Source organism: Microcaecilia unicolor, chromosome 2 (assembly GCF_901765095.1).
Source record: "Microcaecilia unicolor chromosome 2, aMicUni1.1, whole genome shotgun sequence".
NCBI lineage: Eukaryota > Metazoa > Chordata > Amphibia > Gymnophiona > Siphonopidae > Microcaecilia > Microcaecilia unicolor.
Genome location: NC_044032.1, coordinates 252,481,875 through 252,500,119, shown reverse-complemented (window position 1 = coordinate 252,500,119; position 18,245 = coordinate 252,481,875). Strand labels below are relative to the sequence as shown.

At 47.6% G+C, this 18,245-nt stretch overlaps 1 protein-coding gene across 3 annotated transcripts in view; it reads left to right on the top strand.

The window, feature by feature from the left end:
* CXXC1 (CXXC finger protein 1) overlaps positions 1-18,245 on the top strand; it is a 79,993-nt gene that overhangs the window by 14,167 nt on the left and 47,581 nt on the right. For all 3 annotated transcript variants that reach the window (XM_030193915.1, XM_030193913.1, XM_030193912.1), the window contains 2 exons: positions 5,236-5,343; positions 12,900-13,084. In XM_030193915.1, the coding sequence (XP_030049775.1) occupies positions 5,236-5,343; positions 12,900-13,084 (293 nt within the window). The remainder of the gene's footprint in view (positions 1-5,235; positions 5,344-12,899; positions 13,085-18,245) is intronic.

Below are 18,245 nucleotides of genomic sequence, written 5' to 3'. Positions count from 1 at the left end.
CTCCGCTCTGTTATAGCGGCAGTGAAGGCAGGAGAGTTCTTGGCTTCGTTGGACATCAAGGAAGCGTACCTGCATATTCCCATCTGGCCTCCTCATCAACGCTTTCTGCGTTTTGCAGTCCTGGGCCGACACTTCCAGTTCAGAGCCCTCCCTTTCGGGTTGGCTACTGCTCCGCGGACCTTCTACAAAGTAATGGTGGTCATCGCGGCCTTCCTGCGAAAGGAAGGAGTACAAGTCCATCCTTATCTGGACGACTGGTTGATCCGAGCCCCCTCTTATACAGAGTGCGGCAAAGCTGTGGACCGGGTGGTTGCTTTTTTGAGCTCCCTGGGGTGGATCATCAACTGGGAGAAGAGCCAGCTGCGCCCGACTCAGTCCCTGGAGTATCTGGGAGTTCGATTCGACACCCAAGTGGGCAGAGTGTTCCTGCCAGACAATCAGATTCTCAAGCTTCAGGCTCAGGTGGACCAGTTCCTAGTAGCCTCTCCTCTTCGGGCTTGGGACTATGTGCAGCTGTTGGGCTCTATGACGGCCACGATGGAAGTAGTGCCCTGGGCCAGGGCTCATATGAGACCACTACAACACTCTCTGCTGCAGCGCTGGACTCCGATGTCGGAGGATTATGCTGTGCACCTTCCCTTGGACCCAGCAGTGCGCAAGGCGCTGAGCTGGTGGATGCAGACAGACAAGTTGTCTGCAGGAATGCCTCTGGTGACCCCGGAGTGGATTGTCGTCACGACGGACGCCTCTTTGTCGGGCTGGGGAGCCCACTGCTTGGGAAGGACAGCACAGGGGCTCTGGTCTCCTGCAGAGGCAAAGTGGTCTATCAACCTCCTGGAACTCAGAGCCATTCGGTTGGCGCTTTTGGAATTCATCCCGGTACTGGCGTTGAAGCCAGTACGGGTCCTGTCGGACAATGCCACGGCTGTGGCCTATGTCAACCGCCAGGGAGGTACCAAGAACGCCCCTCTAGCCAAGGAGGCCATGAATCTATGCCAGTGGGCGGAAGCGAACCTGGAACAGCTGTCAGCGGCCCACATTGCCGGAGTCATGAATGTCAAGGCGGGCTTTCTCAGTCGCCATACCTTGGTGCCCGGAGAGTGGCAGCTATCTGCTCAGGCGTTCTTGGACATCACGAAGCGCTGGGGCCAGCCGAGCCTAGATCTGATGGCGTCATCGGCCAATTGCCAAGTGCCGCGCTTTTTCAGCAGAGGACGGGACCCTCGATCCCTGGGAGTAGATGCTCTTCTCCAACAGTGGCCGACACAAGAGCTTCTCTATGTGTTCCCGCCCTGGCCCATGTTGGGCAGGGTGCTAGACTGGGTGGCAAAGCATCCGGGCCGGATAATCCTGGTGGGTCCGGACTGGCCCAGATGTCCCTGGTATGCGGACTTGATCAGGCTCTCAGTCGACGATCCTCTGCGGCTGCCAGTGGAGCAGGGCCTGTTACATCAGGGTCCCGTGGTGATGGAGGATCCCTCCCCCTTTGGTCTTACGGCCTGGCTATTGAGCGGCAGCGTCTGAGAAAGAAGGGCTTCTCAGACAAGGTCATCGCCACTATGCTGAGAGCGAGGAAGCGCTCTACTTCTACTGCTTACGCCAGGGTTTGGCGTGTCTTTGCAGCATGGTGTGAAGCAGGCTCACTTTCTCCCTTCACTGCTCCAATTTCTTCAGTGTTGGCGTTCCTGCAAGAAGGTCTGGAGAAAGGCCTGTCCCTCAGTTCCCTTAAAGTCCAGGTAGCGGCTCTGACTTGCTTCAGGGGCCGCCTGAAGGGTGTTTCCCTGGCTTTGCAGCCAGATGTGGTGCGCTTTCTCAAGGGAGTTAATCACCTGCGCCCTCCTCTGCACTCAGTGGTGCCTGCGTGGAATCTCAACCTGGTGCTAAGAGCATTGCAGAAGCCGCCTTTTGAACCCTTGTCGAGGGCATCTCTGAAAGACCTGACGTTGAAAGCAGTCTTTTTGGTGGCTATCACTTCAGCCAGAAGAGTTTCCAAGCTCCAGGCGCTCTCATGTAGAGAGCCTTTTCTGCAGTTCACTGAGGCCGGAGTGACTATTCGCACAGTGCCTTCCTTCCTGCCCAAGATTGTTTCTCGCTTCCATGTGAATCAGCAGCTCTGTCTCCCTTCCTTTCATAGGGAGGACTACCCAGAGGAATACTCTGCTCTCAAATATCTGGATGTGAGACGTGTCATCATCAGATACTTGGAAGTGACCAATGATTTCCGGAAATCGGATCATCTGTTTGTCCTATTTGCAGGTCCTCGTAAGGGTCTGCAGGCTGCTAAGCCTACAGTGGCAAGATGGGTCAAGGAAGCCATTGCAGCGGCTTATGTGGCCGCGGGGAAGGTGCCGCCTATCCAGCTGAAGGCTCACTCCACTAGAGCTCAGGCGGCCTCGATGGCAGAGGCCGGGTCCGTCTCCTTGGAAGAGATTTGCAAGGCGGCAACTTGGGCTTCGGCCCATACCTTCTCCAGGCATTACCGCTTGACTGTGGCTGCTCGGGCGGAGGCCCGGTTTGGAGCTTCAGTGTTGCGGTCAGGGATTTCTATGTCCCGCCCTGGGTGAGTACTGCTTCGGTACATCCCACCAGTCTATGGATTGATCAGCATGATGATATGGAAGTTAAATTATGTATCATACCTGATAATTTTCTTTCCATTAATCATAGCTGATCAATCCATAGCCCCTCCCAGATATCTGTACTGTTTATATTCTGGTTGCATTTCAGGTTCAAGTTTAGTCTTCAGTTCCTGTTCAGGAGGACTTCGTGTTCAAGTTTTTCAATGAATTCTTCAAGAGTTGAGACGAATTTGTGTTACAGTGAGCTGCTGCATTCCTCTCCCCTCCGTTTTACGGGGCTGGATTGAGACTTAAATTCTGCCGGCGCTCCCTCCCGCTTCGTGCGGCAGTAGGGCAGTTTTGTACCCCTCCCGCTTCTGCGGTGTTAGTCAGTCAGCTCCTCCCGCGGTTGCGGTTGCAGGATAAGCCAGATCCCCCCGCATCGGCGGGTGTGGTGTCCCTCCCCCGCTCCGCGGGGATGAGCTGGACGGATTCCCCTCCCCCACTTGTGTGGGGATGAGCTGGGTTAATTCCCCTCCCCCGTTTCGGTGGTGGTGAGCTGGGCAGAGTGTCCCTTCGTGGGTGTAATTCTCTAAGTGCTGAGTCCTGCGGATGGAGCTTGGATATCGACATACTGAGGAGTTTCCGGCAGCACATGACCACATATAGGGAGGCAAAAGGATTGCTCTCTATCTCCACCTGCTGGTAGATGGACACAACCCACCAGTCTATGGATTGATCAGCTATGATTAATGGAAAGAAAATTATCAGGTATGATACATAATTTTACCTTTTACATAATATTGTGCACTTATTCAGCTGAATAATGGTTGGGAGGAAAACGCCTTTTAAATTAAGACAACTGTGGCTTATAAGATCATTTTTCAATCAGGATGCATTCACACTTATGGTTCAAATGATAACTGCCACATTTGCACTATTGTAATGCTCTTTATTTAGGTTTGCTTTCTAAATATTTAAGAAAGCTTCAACTTTCAAATACCACAGTCTAATTTTTAGACTTAAGTTCACCAGTATATCTGGTTATACTGCAAAACTGCATTGGCTTGCTGTGAGTGACTGTATTTTATTCAAAGCAGCTTGTCAGTTATGTTAGATTATTTATGGTTCTAATTCTGAGATACTGATAAATATAGTTTTTATGACATTGTTTGGATTTTCATCATGTCTTCTTCCCTTTTTTAGAAAAGTGTGTTTTCTGAAAGTGGTCACTACAATATTTCAGTCATCAGAGTGTCCTTTTGGAATTCTCTTCCTTTTCATGTTAGGATTGAACAAAATTACCTGAAATTTAGGAAAAAGTTGAAGATCTACTTTTCTTGATCGACCATAACCTCATCAAAGTCAGCAGCAGAACGGTTGTTAGTCTTTTTTTTTTTTTTTACTTGTATTTTATACCATTATTGATTTATTTTTATTGTAACTTTCTGATGGATTTCTCCATCTTGTACACTGCGTTGAACTCTGTTTAGGGGAAATAGTGATCAAGAAGAACTTTATTGATATTATCAATGCCCAAATCAGGGTGAGGTTGAGGGAATGAAACTGCATGTGAACATGTGCTTCAAAGCAGATTCAAATGCACACAATTACGTTATATCTGCTGCCTCCCTACAGGCTCAATTTTCAAAGGGGAACCTCATATGTGATTTCCCTTTTGAAAGTGTTTTCATAGGCTCATGGGTCTACAAACATCACAAGCTATCTTAAAAATTGCCTGAAAAGTAACTCATGTAAGGTCAAATGTGAAGTCAGTGATAGAGCTGGAGATTATATAACTGAGGGCCACATGCTTAAAACTCTGACGCTTTTCCAAACAGCGACAAAGGAACTTCCTAATGCTCAATGCTAATGAGATGCAAATTTAGGCGTGCTCATAGTGTTGAGCATTAGGGACTCCCGCAGGAGGACTGTACCTGGTACATTCACTCAAGAGTTGTGCGTTAAGCATAGCTCTTGAGTGCATGCCTAGAACGCCAGAGGGAGAAGAGGGACGGAGGAGGAACAGCTGCCGGCAAGTGCAGCTGAAGGGCTTCTCTATTTCTTTCTGAGCATCTAAAGCCCAATTTCTTTTTCTCTTCTTTTATTTCCTATAATAATCTAGGGCAGCCCTATATCCTTGTCTAAAAACTCTATCCATTATTTAATAATGACAAGATTCTATTGCAATAAGAATTCAAATCTCAAGCGAAATCTATGAATAGTTTGCATCTTGGATGCTGTGTTGTTGCCTCAAACACTTGTGCAGTATGCTGGAGCCATCTTTTTAAAGAGGCATGGCCTCTTCAGACATCTAACACCAGCTCTGATTCTTGGTGTTAGGGGGGCCCTTGTTACAGGCACTCTTTATTGAGCATCAGAGGGAATATCAAATTGCCTAATTTAAATGGTGTCTGCATTATATTTGCGGTATCCATCGGCGAGCTCGTTCTCCACTCTAGAGCTGTTTGTGCATTCTGCAGTAGCAAATGCGTGCAGTAGTCTGGCACTAATGGTTTTCTAGCGCCCATATTTGCTTCTGAGCATCAGGGCCCAAGGTACAGGGAATTAGTGACTCACCTGAGATCATATAAAGAGTTGGAGAAATTCTTCCATGTTTCTCCTTCAACTCAGCTTTCTTTTTCATTGTTTGTATCTCTCCATTTTGTCTCCATAGCCCTGGCTGAGTGACCCAGATGACACACCTTTCCTTGATCCTGTGCTGCGCAAGCGAGCCATAAAGGTCAAACATGTCAAGAGGCGGGAGAAGAAGTCTGAGAAAAAGGTAGGCTGCGCCATGACCTCATTGTGAAAAGAGTTTTTGCTTTTCAGCCCCTCACGTTTGAAGACTGGAACAGGGCATGACTCTCTAAATTAAATTGGTCTATTCCAGGCTTGTGCAATCCATGGCTCACAGGCCAAAATTTGGCCTGCCAACTTCATTTTTCTGGACTGCAGAAGCTGGATGGAAACGCATACCTCCAGCGGGATCCCTGCTTCCCTGCTGTGACTCCTCTAACTACAAGCTTGAGTTGCGCAGTGCCAGAAGTTTGGGTTGGTCTCGCGGTATCAAGTCTTGCAAGACTTGAAATCGTGGACCAATCCAAACTTTTCAAGCTCACAGTTAGAGAAGTCACAGCAGGGAAACGAGGATCCCGCCAGAGGAACTTACAACTGAAGTCTGGTGAGGTCAACCAAAATATAAATGAATTAGTTCTGCTGACTCTGGCAGGGGAGGGTGGAACGGAGGTTGATGTAATTGCACCTGTTAAGGTGTTCACAAAATATATTCTGTTTTTACTTTTTGTGGGAAAATGTTATAAAGTTAGCAGTTTCACTATTTTTTTTAACTTGATAAAGAGCAGAACTGGTACATGTGATGCAGCAGCTTCCTGTGGCTTGGAATCTGTCTAAGAAATTTTTAACTTTTTGAAGGAAAGTATTATTGGAGCAATGTGTGGCACTTGGTGCCTGGTCAAGGCTCCAATAAGTGCAGCTCTTTCTACAGTGTTTGAGTAGTTTCAAGATCAGAGATATGAGACACTTTTTTTAAGATGAGTGTTTTTTCACACATAGTGAAAGCTGAATCGGTGGACTGGCTATACTGACAGCATAGTGCTGAAGGATTTACATGCTAGTCTCAGTTAAACTAACAGGAGGCAGTGAGAGATGCTGGACTCAGGGAAGGTGGGTGGGAGGAAGAGAAGGACATTTGACCTGGTTAGGAGGGATGTTGAATTTGGGAGCGGAAGGGAAAGAAGAGAAGAGGAGAGATTGCTGGATCATTGGGTGGGGGGAAGGGAGAGGGAGAGAAAGGTGCTGGACCATGTTATATTTTGAATTTTATTTTGTATTTCGTTCAGTTTTATTGTATACCATCTAGAATGGGCATAATTTTTACAAGGAAATAAATAATGTGTAATTAAAATTTAGTTCTGGGTGTTCTCTTAGTGCACAAGAGTATGTGATTCTCAGAGAGCATGAGTGTGCATGCACGTGTGTTTTTGCTTCCAAATGTTATAATATATAAATGTGGCCCCTGATAGAAAAAGGTTGGACAAGCCTGGTCTATTCCTATATCAACATATGGAGGTTAGAAAGGAAATTTGTGGGAAATGTGGGTGCATCTGCCAGGTGACCAGTATATAGTGCTATTACTCCATGGATACGTTTTGGAGTAGAGGCAGCCATTCCATTACATAGCTTCCCACTATTCCAGAACCTGTGGGATAGTTGTATCCATCAACCAGCAGGTGGAGATAGAGAATTGAAAACTGAGCTGAGACATTTCTCTCTTAGCATCCAGTCCAGCTCTTCAGTATTTTCTGTCTCCAGAGGGTGAATTGACACACTTTCATCCTCTGGTTCTAAGTGATGTGCTCCTGGTCCAGTTGGTCAACTGGTCCCTAGTAGCGCTTTACGGGTGGCTTGAGTCTGCAGAGTCATATCTGGAGGTCTTCAGATCCTTGTCTATTGTGCTTCGCGAATTTACTTCTTCCCTCCTTTCACCTCTCCCCTGTTTCCTGTGGAGCTCTCCTTTTCCAGCACAATAACCTTAAGAAAAAAAAGAAAGGGGAAAGAAAGAGGTTTTCTGGAGAGTGAGGGACAGAGTATCAGTCCTGAGCCTTATATCATCAATGTTAAGACTTGTGGAGACTGTTTGAGGGGAGCAGCCAGCAATGGTAAGTCTGACTAAAGTTTGATTCAGAACCGCTTGAAGAGCTGCAAGTTCTACTTGGTGCAGGAGAGGGATCCTGACTCACCGCTTGGAACACATGCCACACTGGTGACAATCGGGGTTAAATGGTGTTCTTGCTGTGGGACCCATTTGCATTGCAGAGCTGCAAGCCGGGAATCCCACGGGACAAGGAGGAAATGGTCGGTGGAAGCATATCTTAAGATTCGGTGCAACATTCGAATATTCCAGGGTCTTCAGGCTCTCTGGCAGGGCTGGTGTGCAGTTTAATGCAGGAGAGTGTGGAAATGGGTTCCATTTTGTTGGGTGCCAACTGGCTGATCACGCACAGAATACAGCCATCATGTTACATCCTCGGGGCTTGACAGAGCATTCAGCTGCATCAGGATCTTTGTTTTCTCTGGAATTTATATTACTCTTACACCAGGCCTGTTTACTGGAGTAGGGACAGCCAGAGCTACTGCAAAGTTCTTCAGTTTCTTGCCCAGCTGCCCCTCTAGTTCCTAAGAGAGCTCATTCAGACCTCCAGGAGTGGGCAGATGAGACTATCTCTACTTCTCCCTCCTTATCTAAAATGGCCTCTTGTGTATTGAGAGGAGCCATCATTGAAGGAGCCATTAGAGGAGGGAAATGATCCAAAAGTACTGAGGTTGTTTTCATAAAGAGGAGCTCGGTACTCTTATTTCTGAGGCGCTAGTGGTGCTTTCCATTGAGAAACCTACTGCTTTGGCTTCGGGAGTTCCATCTTCATAGATCATGTGGGGGCTTAGAGGTCCTTCTAAGGCCTTCCCAATGCATCCAGACATTCAGGACCTGATTACAGCAGGATTGGTCTAGCTGGACGTGGGGCTGAGAGTGGGAAGAGCAATGGCTCACCTCTACCTGTTAGTTCCAAAGAAGAAAGATAAATTGCAGCTTCCCAGGGTGGGCTCCCTGGTTACGGCGATGACTAAGAAGACCACCTTGTCAGTGGAAGGGAACGTTGCCCTAAAAGACCTACAGGATAGGAAACTAGGCTTGCTGAACCAAGCCTTTCAAGTAGCCTCTTTGGGCCTTCAAACGACAGCGTGCAGCTTGTTCGTGGCAAGAGCATGCCTGAAGTGCAATCAGCAGTTGGCGACATGACAGGTGTATAACGTCCAGCTGGAAGTGGGTTTGGCCTGCAGTATGTCTTTGGCTGTCACAGCACATCAGCAACTCTGGTTGCGACATTGGGCAGCAGACACATCTAGTTAAATTGCCCTTTCAGGGCAAGTGGCTATTTGGAGAAGATCTCAGTAACTTGAAAGAACTAGGAAAAACTAAGCCACAGCAATTGCCAGAGGAAAACATGGAAGCCTCTGGTCGTCTTCAGGGGGCTCTCGATTTCGAGACAACAGACGGTATCAGCCTGGTCATCAGCAATATGGGCAGAAGTTTTACTTTCAGGCACACCAGTCTTCCTTTCATGCAGGCAGGAAGTCCTCCTCTCGGTTACCTAGCGCGCCCAATGCCTCCAGAGCTTCGCAGTGATGCAAGGCTGGTCCACTCTTCTCTTCCTCTGGTGAGAGGAGTTTCAGGAGGAGTAGGCCAAAATCACATCAGACCAGTGGGTTTTGAATATTCTTACAGGTTACAAATTGGAGTTCTCTCACTGAGTCGCTCCTGTATTCTTGGAGTCTCCTTGTCAAAAGGGAACCAAGGCAGTAGAGTTTCAGGCCACTGTAGATTCCTTGCTGGTACTCTGGGTCATTTTTCCAGTTTCCTGGGCTGAACAAGGACAAAGCAAATACTCCATCTGCTTCATTGTCCCAAAGAAGGAAGGCACCTATCATCCTGTTGTAGATCTCAAAGGTCTAAACCACTGACTCCGAGTGTCCTGCTTTGGCATGGAAACACTAAGAGCAGTTAGAGCCTCCGTTCAAGTTAGAGAATTTCTCACTGCCTTCAATCTCATCAGAGGTTTTTACATTTTGTGGTGCTGGGGCCGTCATTTCCAGTTCAGGGTTTGGCTCCAAGAACTTTTACCAAGGTTATGGTGGTGGTGGCAGCCTTCCTTCGGTGCCAGGGAATTGGCACTGACCTGTATGTCAACTTGCTCATTTGTGTATCGTTCTTGTCCATCTTCGGCAGTCATTGGGTTGGGTGATCAATTTCGAGAAGAGCAGACTAACTCCGTTGCAGATGCTGGAGTATCTGGGCATTCTGTTTGACACAGCACGGGAGAGGATCTTCCTCACAGAGCGCAAGAGGTCAAAGCTGGTTCAACAGATTCATCCTCTCCTCAGTCAAGGCAAGCCCAGGTTGTGGGACTATATACAGGTTCTGGGGTCAATGACTGTGGCAATGGAAGTGGTGCTATGGGCAAGGGCTATTAAAGGAATATCTTCTCATCCACTGGTCTCCGGAGTCAGAAATGCGACCATCATTGTCCTTGGACACTGGTTACCAGATGGAGTATGCAGTTGTGGTTGTCACCCAGGAATCTGACCAGCAGAGCTCCCTTTCTGATAACAACACAATAGGAGGTTCCTGTGGCAGTGGATGCCAGCAAATTAGATTGGGGAGCTCATTACAAGTTCCATCTAGAACATGGAAGAGGAGTCTCAGTGGTCGATTTAAATTGCTTGGAGCTCAGGGCATTGTGGAATGCCTTAGGCGACTTTGCGCCCTTTCTGACAGGGGCCCCAGTCTGAATTTTCTCCAACAATTCAACAGTGGTGGCTTATATCAATAAGCAAGGTGGGGTAAAGGAATTGGGTGGAGAAATGTCTTCTCTGCTTGTTGGCAGCTCATATTGCTGGGTCCTTGAATGTGGAGGTGAACTTTTCTCGCAGGCATTTCTTGGATCTGGGAGAATGGGAACTATCCAGGCAGGGTTTTCAGCTGATAGTGGGCCAATGGGATTCTCTGCTTTTGGACTTGATGGTGACAAAAAGAAATGCCAAAGTGCCCAAGTTCTTCAGCTGTTGGAAAGAACCAGGCTTGATGCCCTACTGCATTCCTGGCTGGAGACTCATCTACTGTATGTCTTTCCTCCTTGGTCAATGGTAGGCCATGTGTTGAATAGGATCACATTGCACTGGAGTCAAATAATTCTTGAAGCCCCGGATTAGCCGTGGTACTTGGACTTGATTCAGCTGCTGGTTGGGGGTCCTCTTCGTCTTCCACAGGTACACAGCCTACTGAAGCAAGGTCTGGTGTTCATGGAGGATCCGTTCCGCTTTGGTCTTATGGTTATTCTGATTTGGTCATTGCTACCTTGCTTCAGGTTAGGAAATGGGTCTACATCCATGGCATATGTGAGGGTGTGGATGTTCGAGGTCTGGTGTTTAAGCGCCCTTCTCTGCTCAGATCACCCACATCCTGTTGTTTCTCCAGGAAGGCCTTTAGAAAGAATTGACGTTGGGTTCTCTAAAAGTTCAGGTTGCAGCTTTAGCCTGTTTCAGGGGCCGACTATAGAAGACGTCTCTTGTGGCTCACTTGCAGCCTCCCTTTCGTAAACCATGTCCAGAGTGGAATCTTAATTTAGTCCTTTGGGCTCTTCAGAAGCCTCCTTTGAGCCACGCCAGAAGGTCACCTTAAAAGGTCATATTCTAATGTTCTTGGTGGCTGTTGATTCAGCACATAGGGTTTTGGAGCTTCATGCTCTCTCTTGTCAGTATCCGTTTCTTTGCTTTTTGGAGGTATGGATATTCCTTCATGCATGACTCCTGCCTTTCTTCCGAAAGTGATATCAGCATTTCATCTCCACCAACTTGTGTAGCTTCCATCCTTTCGCATAGAGGACAAAGAGGCCCATTATTCTTCCTTGAAACTTCTTGATGTGCTTAGAGTCCTTTCTGAGAAGTTCTGAGAGAAGAGGACATTTCTCTGGGTAAGAGAACATTATTTTTGCTCTCTGCTTGATGATTTAAAGATTGGGGATAAAAGAGAAATTTGTAGGTTTGATAAAGGTTTTTTTTTTTTAATTCACACTGTCTTTATTAACTAGTTTCCATAATGTAAAACCCTTTCCCCCTTTTCCTCTCATATGAGGAAAGGCTAAAGAGGTTAGGTCTCTTCAGCTTTGAAACGAGACGGCTGTGGGAAGATATGATTGAGGTCTACAAAATACTGAGTGGTGTAGAACTGTCAAAAGTGAATCGGGGGTTTTTTTTTTTGTTTGATTTCACTCTTTCAAAAAGTACAAAGACTAGGGGGACACTCAATGAAGTTACATGGAAATACTTTTAAAACAAATAGGAGGAATGTTTTTTTTTCACTCAATGAATAGTTAAGCTCTGGAACTCATTGCTAGAGGATGTGGCTTGAGATAGACATGGGGAAGCCACAGCTTGCCCTGGGATTGGTAGCATGAAATGTTGCTCCTGTTTGGGTTTCTGCTAGATACTTGTGACCTGGATTGGCTACTGTTGGAAACAGGATACTGGGCTAGATGGGACCATTGATCTGACCCAGTATGTCTATTCTTATGTTCCTATTAGGTATCTGGAAGTACAAATGAGTTTCTCAACTCAGACAGTTTGTTTGTGCTTTTTGATAAACAGAGGTTTGGCCTTATGGCTTTCAAGCCCATAATTGCTAGATGACTTGCTAGATGACTGAAGGAGAGTATTTGCTTGTGGGAAAGCAGGCTGCTCAGATCTTTTGGGCTCATTCAACACGGATATTTGCAAGGCAGCAATGTGGTTGATGCAGCATATCTTTGCCAAGCACTATAGGGTAGACGTGGCACACTCAGAAGCTAGTTTTGGAGCTTTGGTCCTCAGGGCAGCAGCACCAGTATCCCACCCGCTCTAGGGATTGATTTTAAACAGCCCACAAGTTCTTGAATAGTGGGTAGCTACGTAATGGAAGGAGAAATTAGCTCTTACCTGATGATGATTTTCTTTCCATTAGTCCTTCCCACTATTTCATAGGCCTGCCCGAGGATTCTGAGATGTGTAGTGCGTTTGAAGTAATGGGTCAAATAATGACTGTCACCTTGCATGGTGCTTCGTGCATATCTCTTGTTCTCTATAAGTTGTCCAGAGATGAGATAGATCCACTCGTTTGCTCATCTGGTTAGTGTTAGGTTAGTGAGTTGTTTAAGGTTGTTGTGTTTATTCTGAGTTTCTCCTTACTTCTTATCTATGTAAATACTGAGGAGCTGAATTGGATGCCAAGAGAGATGCACCAGGTCCCTCCCTTTCCTCCCATCTGTGATTGGATGCCAATAGAGAACTGAAAGACATTTCAGTTCTCCATCTCCTCCTGCTGGTTGATGGGCACAACTATACCACAGGTTCTGAAATAGTAGGAAGAACTAATGGAAAGAAAATTATTTGGTAAGACCTAATTTTTCTTTTTCAGTGCCCTCTTCCCCCCCCCCCCCCCCCTCCCAAAAAAAAAAAAATTCAGTTGTGAATCCAATTTAAAATGTTTTGAAAGCCGAATACTAAAATGAAGAGACAGATGGTTATGTGTAGGTGGTGATAACATTGCAAATCATCCCACTATAATGATAGTGTTGTCTGTGGTGATACCTTGTTTGTAATGGTGTTTAAGGTTGGAGATTTCCAATGCTGCTATAGATCAGTAGGATAGACAGGCATTTGTAGTGCTTCTATTCAGAGAACTCAACCTAACTGCCATTTTTCCCTGTCCTTTCTGCCTCACTTCAGAAAGAGGAGAAGTACAGGCGACACAAGCAAAAGCAGAAGCACCGAGAGAAAAGCCGGCACTCAGAGCGAGTGGAAAGTAGGGACATGACCTCCTCTCGCCAGTGCCTGGGCCCCACTTGTATCCAGCCCGCCCGTGCTGCTTCCAAGTACTGCTCCGATGACTGTGGCATGAAACTGGCGGCCAAGTAAGAGGGGAGGGGAAAAGCCTGTGTGTACATGCAGGTGGTTTGGGGTAGAGGTGTGTAATCCCATGTGAACATCTGTATGTGTTTATGCATAACATAAGAACATAGGGGTTGATATTTAGCTGACGTTGCTCAGCATTTTGCTTACTGCCGCAGGTGTTATTCCTGTATAGTCGGGGCTTCAACATTGAATATCCAGTTTTGCAGAGCTAACATACATAACTGGTTATGAGTTACCATATAATGATAGGACTGACTTTTATGTGATCCTGTTTATGCGGTTAACCTGGCCAATTAAGTGTGAATATCGGCACTCAACTGGCCAAGTGCGACTTCACTCTGGAACGCCCCCCCAAAATAGCCAGTTTGCAGTTTAGTTAAGTGCTGCTGAAAATGACCAGTTAACCTCAAACAGGCGATTTAATCCATTCAGGAGCTGTTTCTGGCTGGTTAAATCACATTGAATATCAACCCCATAGTAGATACCAACAGGTAAAGACAGAAAATGGCCCATCCAGTCTACCCAGTAAGCTGTTTAGGGTAGTAGCTGCCTCTCCATGCAGATAACCTGCCCATGCCTTCATGTGTACAAGTCTCAGAGAAGGGGAAAGCTGTGGAAATGGTTCAAGAACGTGTATTTGTGTGCATGGTTTTCTCTCTGATCAAGCAGAGCTTTTGTTTGGTTGCTATATCAACAATAGTAGCAGAAATTTTCCACTTGAAAGAAACTTTGCAGTGTTTTAAATTAGGAGGAAAAGATCTCTGACAAAGCTCTGAACTTGGCACAACTTAACTAGCTTAGCTGTCAAACCCAGGTCAGAAATACCTCCTTTTTATTGTTATGCTAAATTGTCTTTAATCAAGCTATGTATTCCATAGCATCCCACAGATCAATCCAGAGACTCATGGGTTATGTCCATCTGCCAGCAGGTGGAGATAGAGAGAACTTCAGAGGTTTGATATATGTGGTCACGTGCAGCCACCTTAATCTCAGTATTGTATTCTCTCTATCTAGCAAGTGGAGGGTCATACCTGTGCCGCTCTGAATGGATTAGGCACCCGGATTGAGTTGAGCCTTTCTTGGGGTTGAGGTCTCCCTCCTGGGAGATAGGGTACACTTGGTGGCACCAGGTCCTTCCCTTTCCTCCCATCTGCCGGGCCCCCTGTGATTGACTGGGTTGTGTGCCCGGATGTCTGGCTTCAGTCTCTCTCCTGCCTCCAAACAAAAACAACAACAAAAAAACAAAAGAGACGGCAAGGCTTGCTGTAGAGCCTCTTCACCAGTTTAAAAAAAAAAAAATAGAGTTGTTCTCGGCTGTCGACAGCAGCGCATGGGATGACCCCACGGAGAGGGTTGACCCCATGGCAGCATGGCCCTTTAGGAAAGAGGAGCATCCAACCCTTACTGTCCGGGCTCTTGAGGTCCTGGATATCTCCTTCCTGGAATCTTAGTCTGCGGTCCCTTCCTCCCTGTCCATTATGTCAGCGATTAAGAGCCCCCCCACAAGACTTTTCATATTCATGAGGCTATGAAGGTCGTCATGTTGGCTCAATGGGAATGTCGAATTCGAGTTTGTGGGTGGCGGGGGCCATGTAGTGCCTTTATCCGCTGCCGACAGAGGAGTTTGAGTCCTTGCAGTGGATTCCTTAATTACGGTGGTCACTAAGAAGACCACTTTGCACATGAAGGGCGGCACGGCCCTTAAAGATAACCAGGACCGGAAATTGAAATCTTCCCTTAAAATGTCCTTCAAACTGATGGCCTCGTGCCTCCAGGCATTGGTTTGTGGTTTTGTGTAGCCCAAGCATCTCTCTTGGGTGCAGAAAGCTGCTTTGGCGGATGAGCTGGTTAGCTTCTTGCCATCTCTGGAGGCTGGCCTACCGTATTTGGATGACCTTCTTTATGATCTCCTCCGAGCATCGGCCAAAGAATTTTTCTTGGCGGTAATAGCTTGCCAGTGGCTTTGGCTGCGGCACTGGGGCAGCTGATATGGCTTCCAAGTCTCGCCTGGCACAGTTGCCTTTTCGGGGTAAGCTGCTTTTTGGGGAGGAGTTGGAAAAGATTGTTAAGGATCTTGGTGACTCTAAAGGACAGCGTCTGCTCGAGGATAAGCCTAAGGCCAGTTTTCAAATGGGTTTATCCCGCTCCCCTTTTCCAGAAAGCGAAGCGTTATTGTCTAGACCGTTCCAGCTCCTTTCAGAGATCTCGCTTTCAGCAGAAGCAGCAGCTCCTTCGGGGGGGGGAGCGGTGCACAGCCAGCTCCTCCTCTTGACCAGCGCCTGCTGCAAGGTTCCAGTGATGGAGCCCTGGCCCATCCCCTGCCAGTGATAGGGGGACGGCTGTCCTGTTTTCTAGGGGAATGGACCAGGGTTACTTTAGACGAATGGGTCTTGGAGGTCATCCGGCACTTTTTACAAACTTGCTTGTCCTGTGGCAGATTTTTTCAAGGAGTCACCTTGCAAAGCCTCCACCAAAGTGGTGTCAGTCCGAGAGGCCGAGGCCTTGGTCCGCCTGATGGACGGTTTTACCCATGCCGCCGTCAGAGCGCTGCCTTGGCCGCTACTCCATTTACTTCGTAGTGCTCAAGAAGGACAGGCTTCCTGCCCCATGCTCATCTCAAAGTCATGAACAGGGCACTGTGGGTCCATCATTTTTGGATGGAAACCTTGTGTTCGATCATCACGGCGGTTCAGCCAGGGGAGTTCCTGACCTCTCTTTACATCAAGGAGACCTATTTGCACATTCCTATTTGGCCTTCTCACCAGCATTTCTTCCGGTTTGCGGTGCATCCTGTCTCCAAGAGTGGCCAATCCAGGTTACAAGTACCTGGCAAGATCCACACCTAGTTTGCCATGCGTTGGTGGTTAAGCCCGGAGAGTCTCCAGAAGGGCATACCCCCTGGCAGCCCCAGCCTGGGTGGTAGTAACCACGGATACTAGCCTGTCGGGCAGGGGGGGGGCAATTGTCTAGGTTGGATAGCTCAAGGGACTTGGTCCCCAGTGGAGGAGTCCTGAATAATCAGCCGGTTGGAACTGCATGCAATCAGTTGGTGCTTCGGGACTTTCTGCTTCTTATTTAGGGATAGCCGGTCCATGTCCTCTCAGACAGTGCTACGGAGGTAGCATATGTCAGCAGGCAAGGGGGCACCAAGCGCATTTCGCTAGCGAAAGAAGCATTTCTCCTCTGTCTCTGGATGGAGAAACATCCTTCCCTCCTCTCGGCAGTGCACATTGTGGGATCTCTAAGCAGACTTTCTCAGTTGCCACTCATTGGGCCTGGGGGAATGGGAGCTTTCGAGTCGGGCATTTGCTCAGATCATGGAGTGCTGGGGAGTTCCAGCAGTATCTTATGGTCCGGAGGGCCAATGCCAAGGTGCCTCTTCTTCAGCAGGGGCAAAGAGCTCAGCTTGGAAGGCATAGATGTCCCTTCTCTGTGTTCCCACCATGGCCCATGATGGGCCAAATTGTGGGACGCATTGTGCAGCATCTGGATCCAGTTATTCTGGTGGCCCCGGATTGTCCCGGGCATCCGTGGTAAGCAGATATGATCTGCCTGTTGGACAACAGCCCTCTGTAGCCTTCTGAGGCAGGGGTAGATCGCCATAGAAGATCCCTCCTCCTTTGATCTTGGCTTGGCTCTTGAGAGCACGCGGTTGAAGAGTAAGGGTTACCCAGACAGGATAATTACCACTATGCTATAGGCATGGAAGCGTTCTACTTTGACGGCCTATGTGTGAGTCTGGCGGACCTTTGAGGCTTGGTGCTCTGTGGCAGGCCTGTCTGCGTCTTCAGCATCGGTGACATCCATTCTGGCCTTTTTGCAAGATGGCCTTGATAAGTCTCTTTCCCTGATCTCTTTGAAAGTTCAGGTGGCGGCTTTGACCTGTTTTCCGAGGCACCTTCAGGGCTCCTCTCTGGCGGCTCACCCAGATGTCATCTGCTTCCTCTGAGGGGGTGAACCACTTGTGCCCACCTTGCCTTCCCGTTGTTCCAGCTTGGAATCTCAATCTGGTCCTGCGCGCATTACAGAGACCTCCCTTTGAGCCTTTAGACCATTTATCCTTGAAAGATCTTACGTTGAAGACAGTATTTTTGGTGGCCATCGCTTTGGCTAGGCGAGAGTCGGAGCTGCAGGCCTTGTCTTGCAGGGATCCCTTTCTCCGTTTCATGGAAGCAGGGGTTTCTATTCGGAGAGTTCCGTCATTTCTGCTTAAGGTAGTGTCTCATTTTCATTTGAATCGGCAGCACTTTCTCGTGGCCTTTCGGCGCGGCGAGAGGATTATCCGTCTGAGTTCCGGGTCCTGCGGTGCCTCGATGTGCGGTGAATTATTCTCCACTACCTGGAAGTCCCAAATTGATTCTGTCATTCTGATCACCTTTTCGTCCTGTTTGCTGGTCCCAAGAAAGGGAATCTATTCTCGTAAGCCATGGTAGCCCACTGGCTAAGGGAAGCAATTTCATTGGTATACCTCTCCATGGGGAAGTCTCCACCATTGTGGGTGAGGGCGCATTCCTCCAGGATGCAAGCGACTTCTTTCGCCAAATCCAACTTATTTTCTTTGGATGTGATTTGCTGATCGGCAGCTTAGTTTTCAGTGCATACCTTCTCTAAGAATTATCGGCTGGACGTGGCGGCACATGAGGACGCAGCATTTGGAGCTTCAGTCCTGACTGCTGGAGTTGCAGTGTCCTGCCCTACTTGAGGATTGCTTGGGTACATCCCACAAGTCTTTGGATTGATCTGTGGGACACTGTGGAAGGTAAAATTAGGCCTTACCTGATAATTTTCTTTCCATTAATCCCAACAGATTAATCCAGAGGCTTGGATTAATCTGTATGTTTCAACGTGGCTTTTCTTTTTCTTCCAGTTGCTTAGTTTGGTTTGCTATGTGTCCAGTTCCTTCGTTTAGTATTTTGCAAAAAAAAAAAAAAAAAAAACTACAGCATTTGGAAGAACTCATAGCAAGGCGTAGTTTGCGTTGCCCTCCCACGTTGGCAGTTGAGGGGCCTACATTGGTTATATGTTTGCATTGGTTATATGGTTTGCACCTTGGTTCACAGGATTATTTATGGAGAAGTTCCTGGATACATGCTTAATCTAATTGACCTTCCACCCAGAAACAGTTCCAGTTCTTCCCGATCCTACCTAAATTTACTCTAT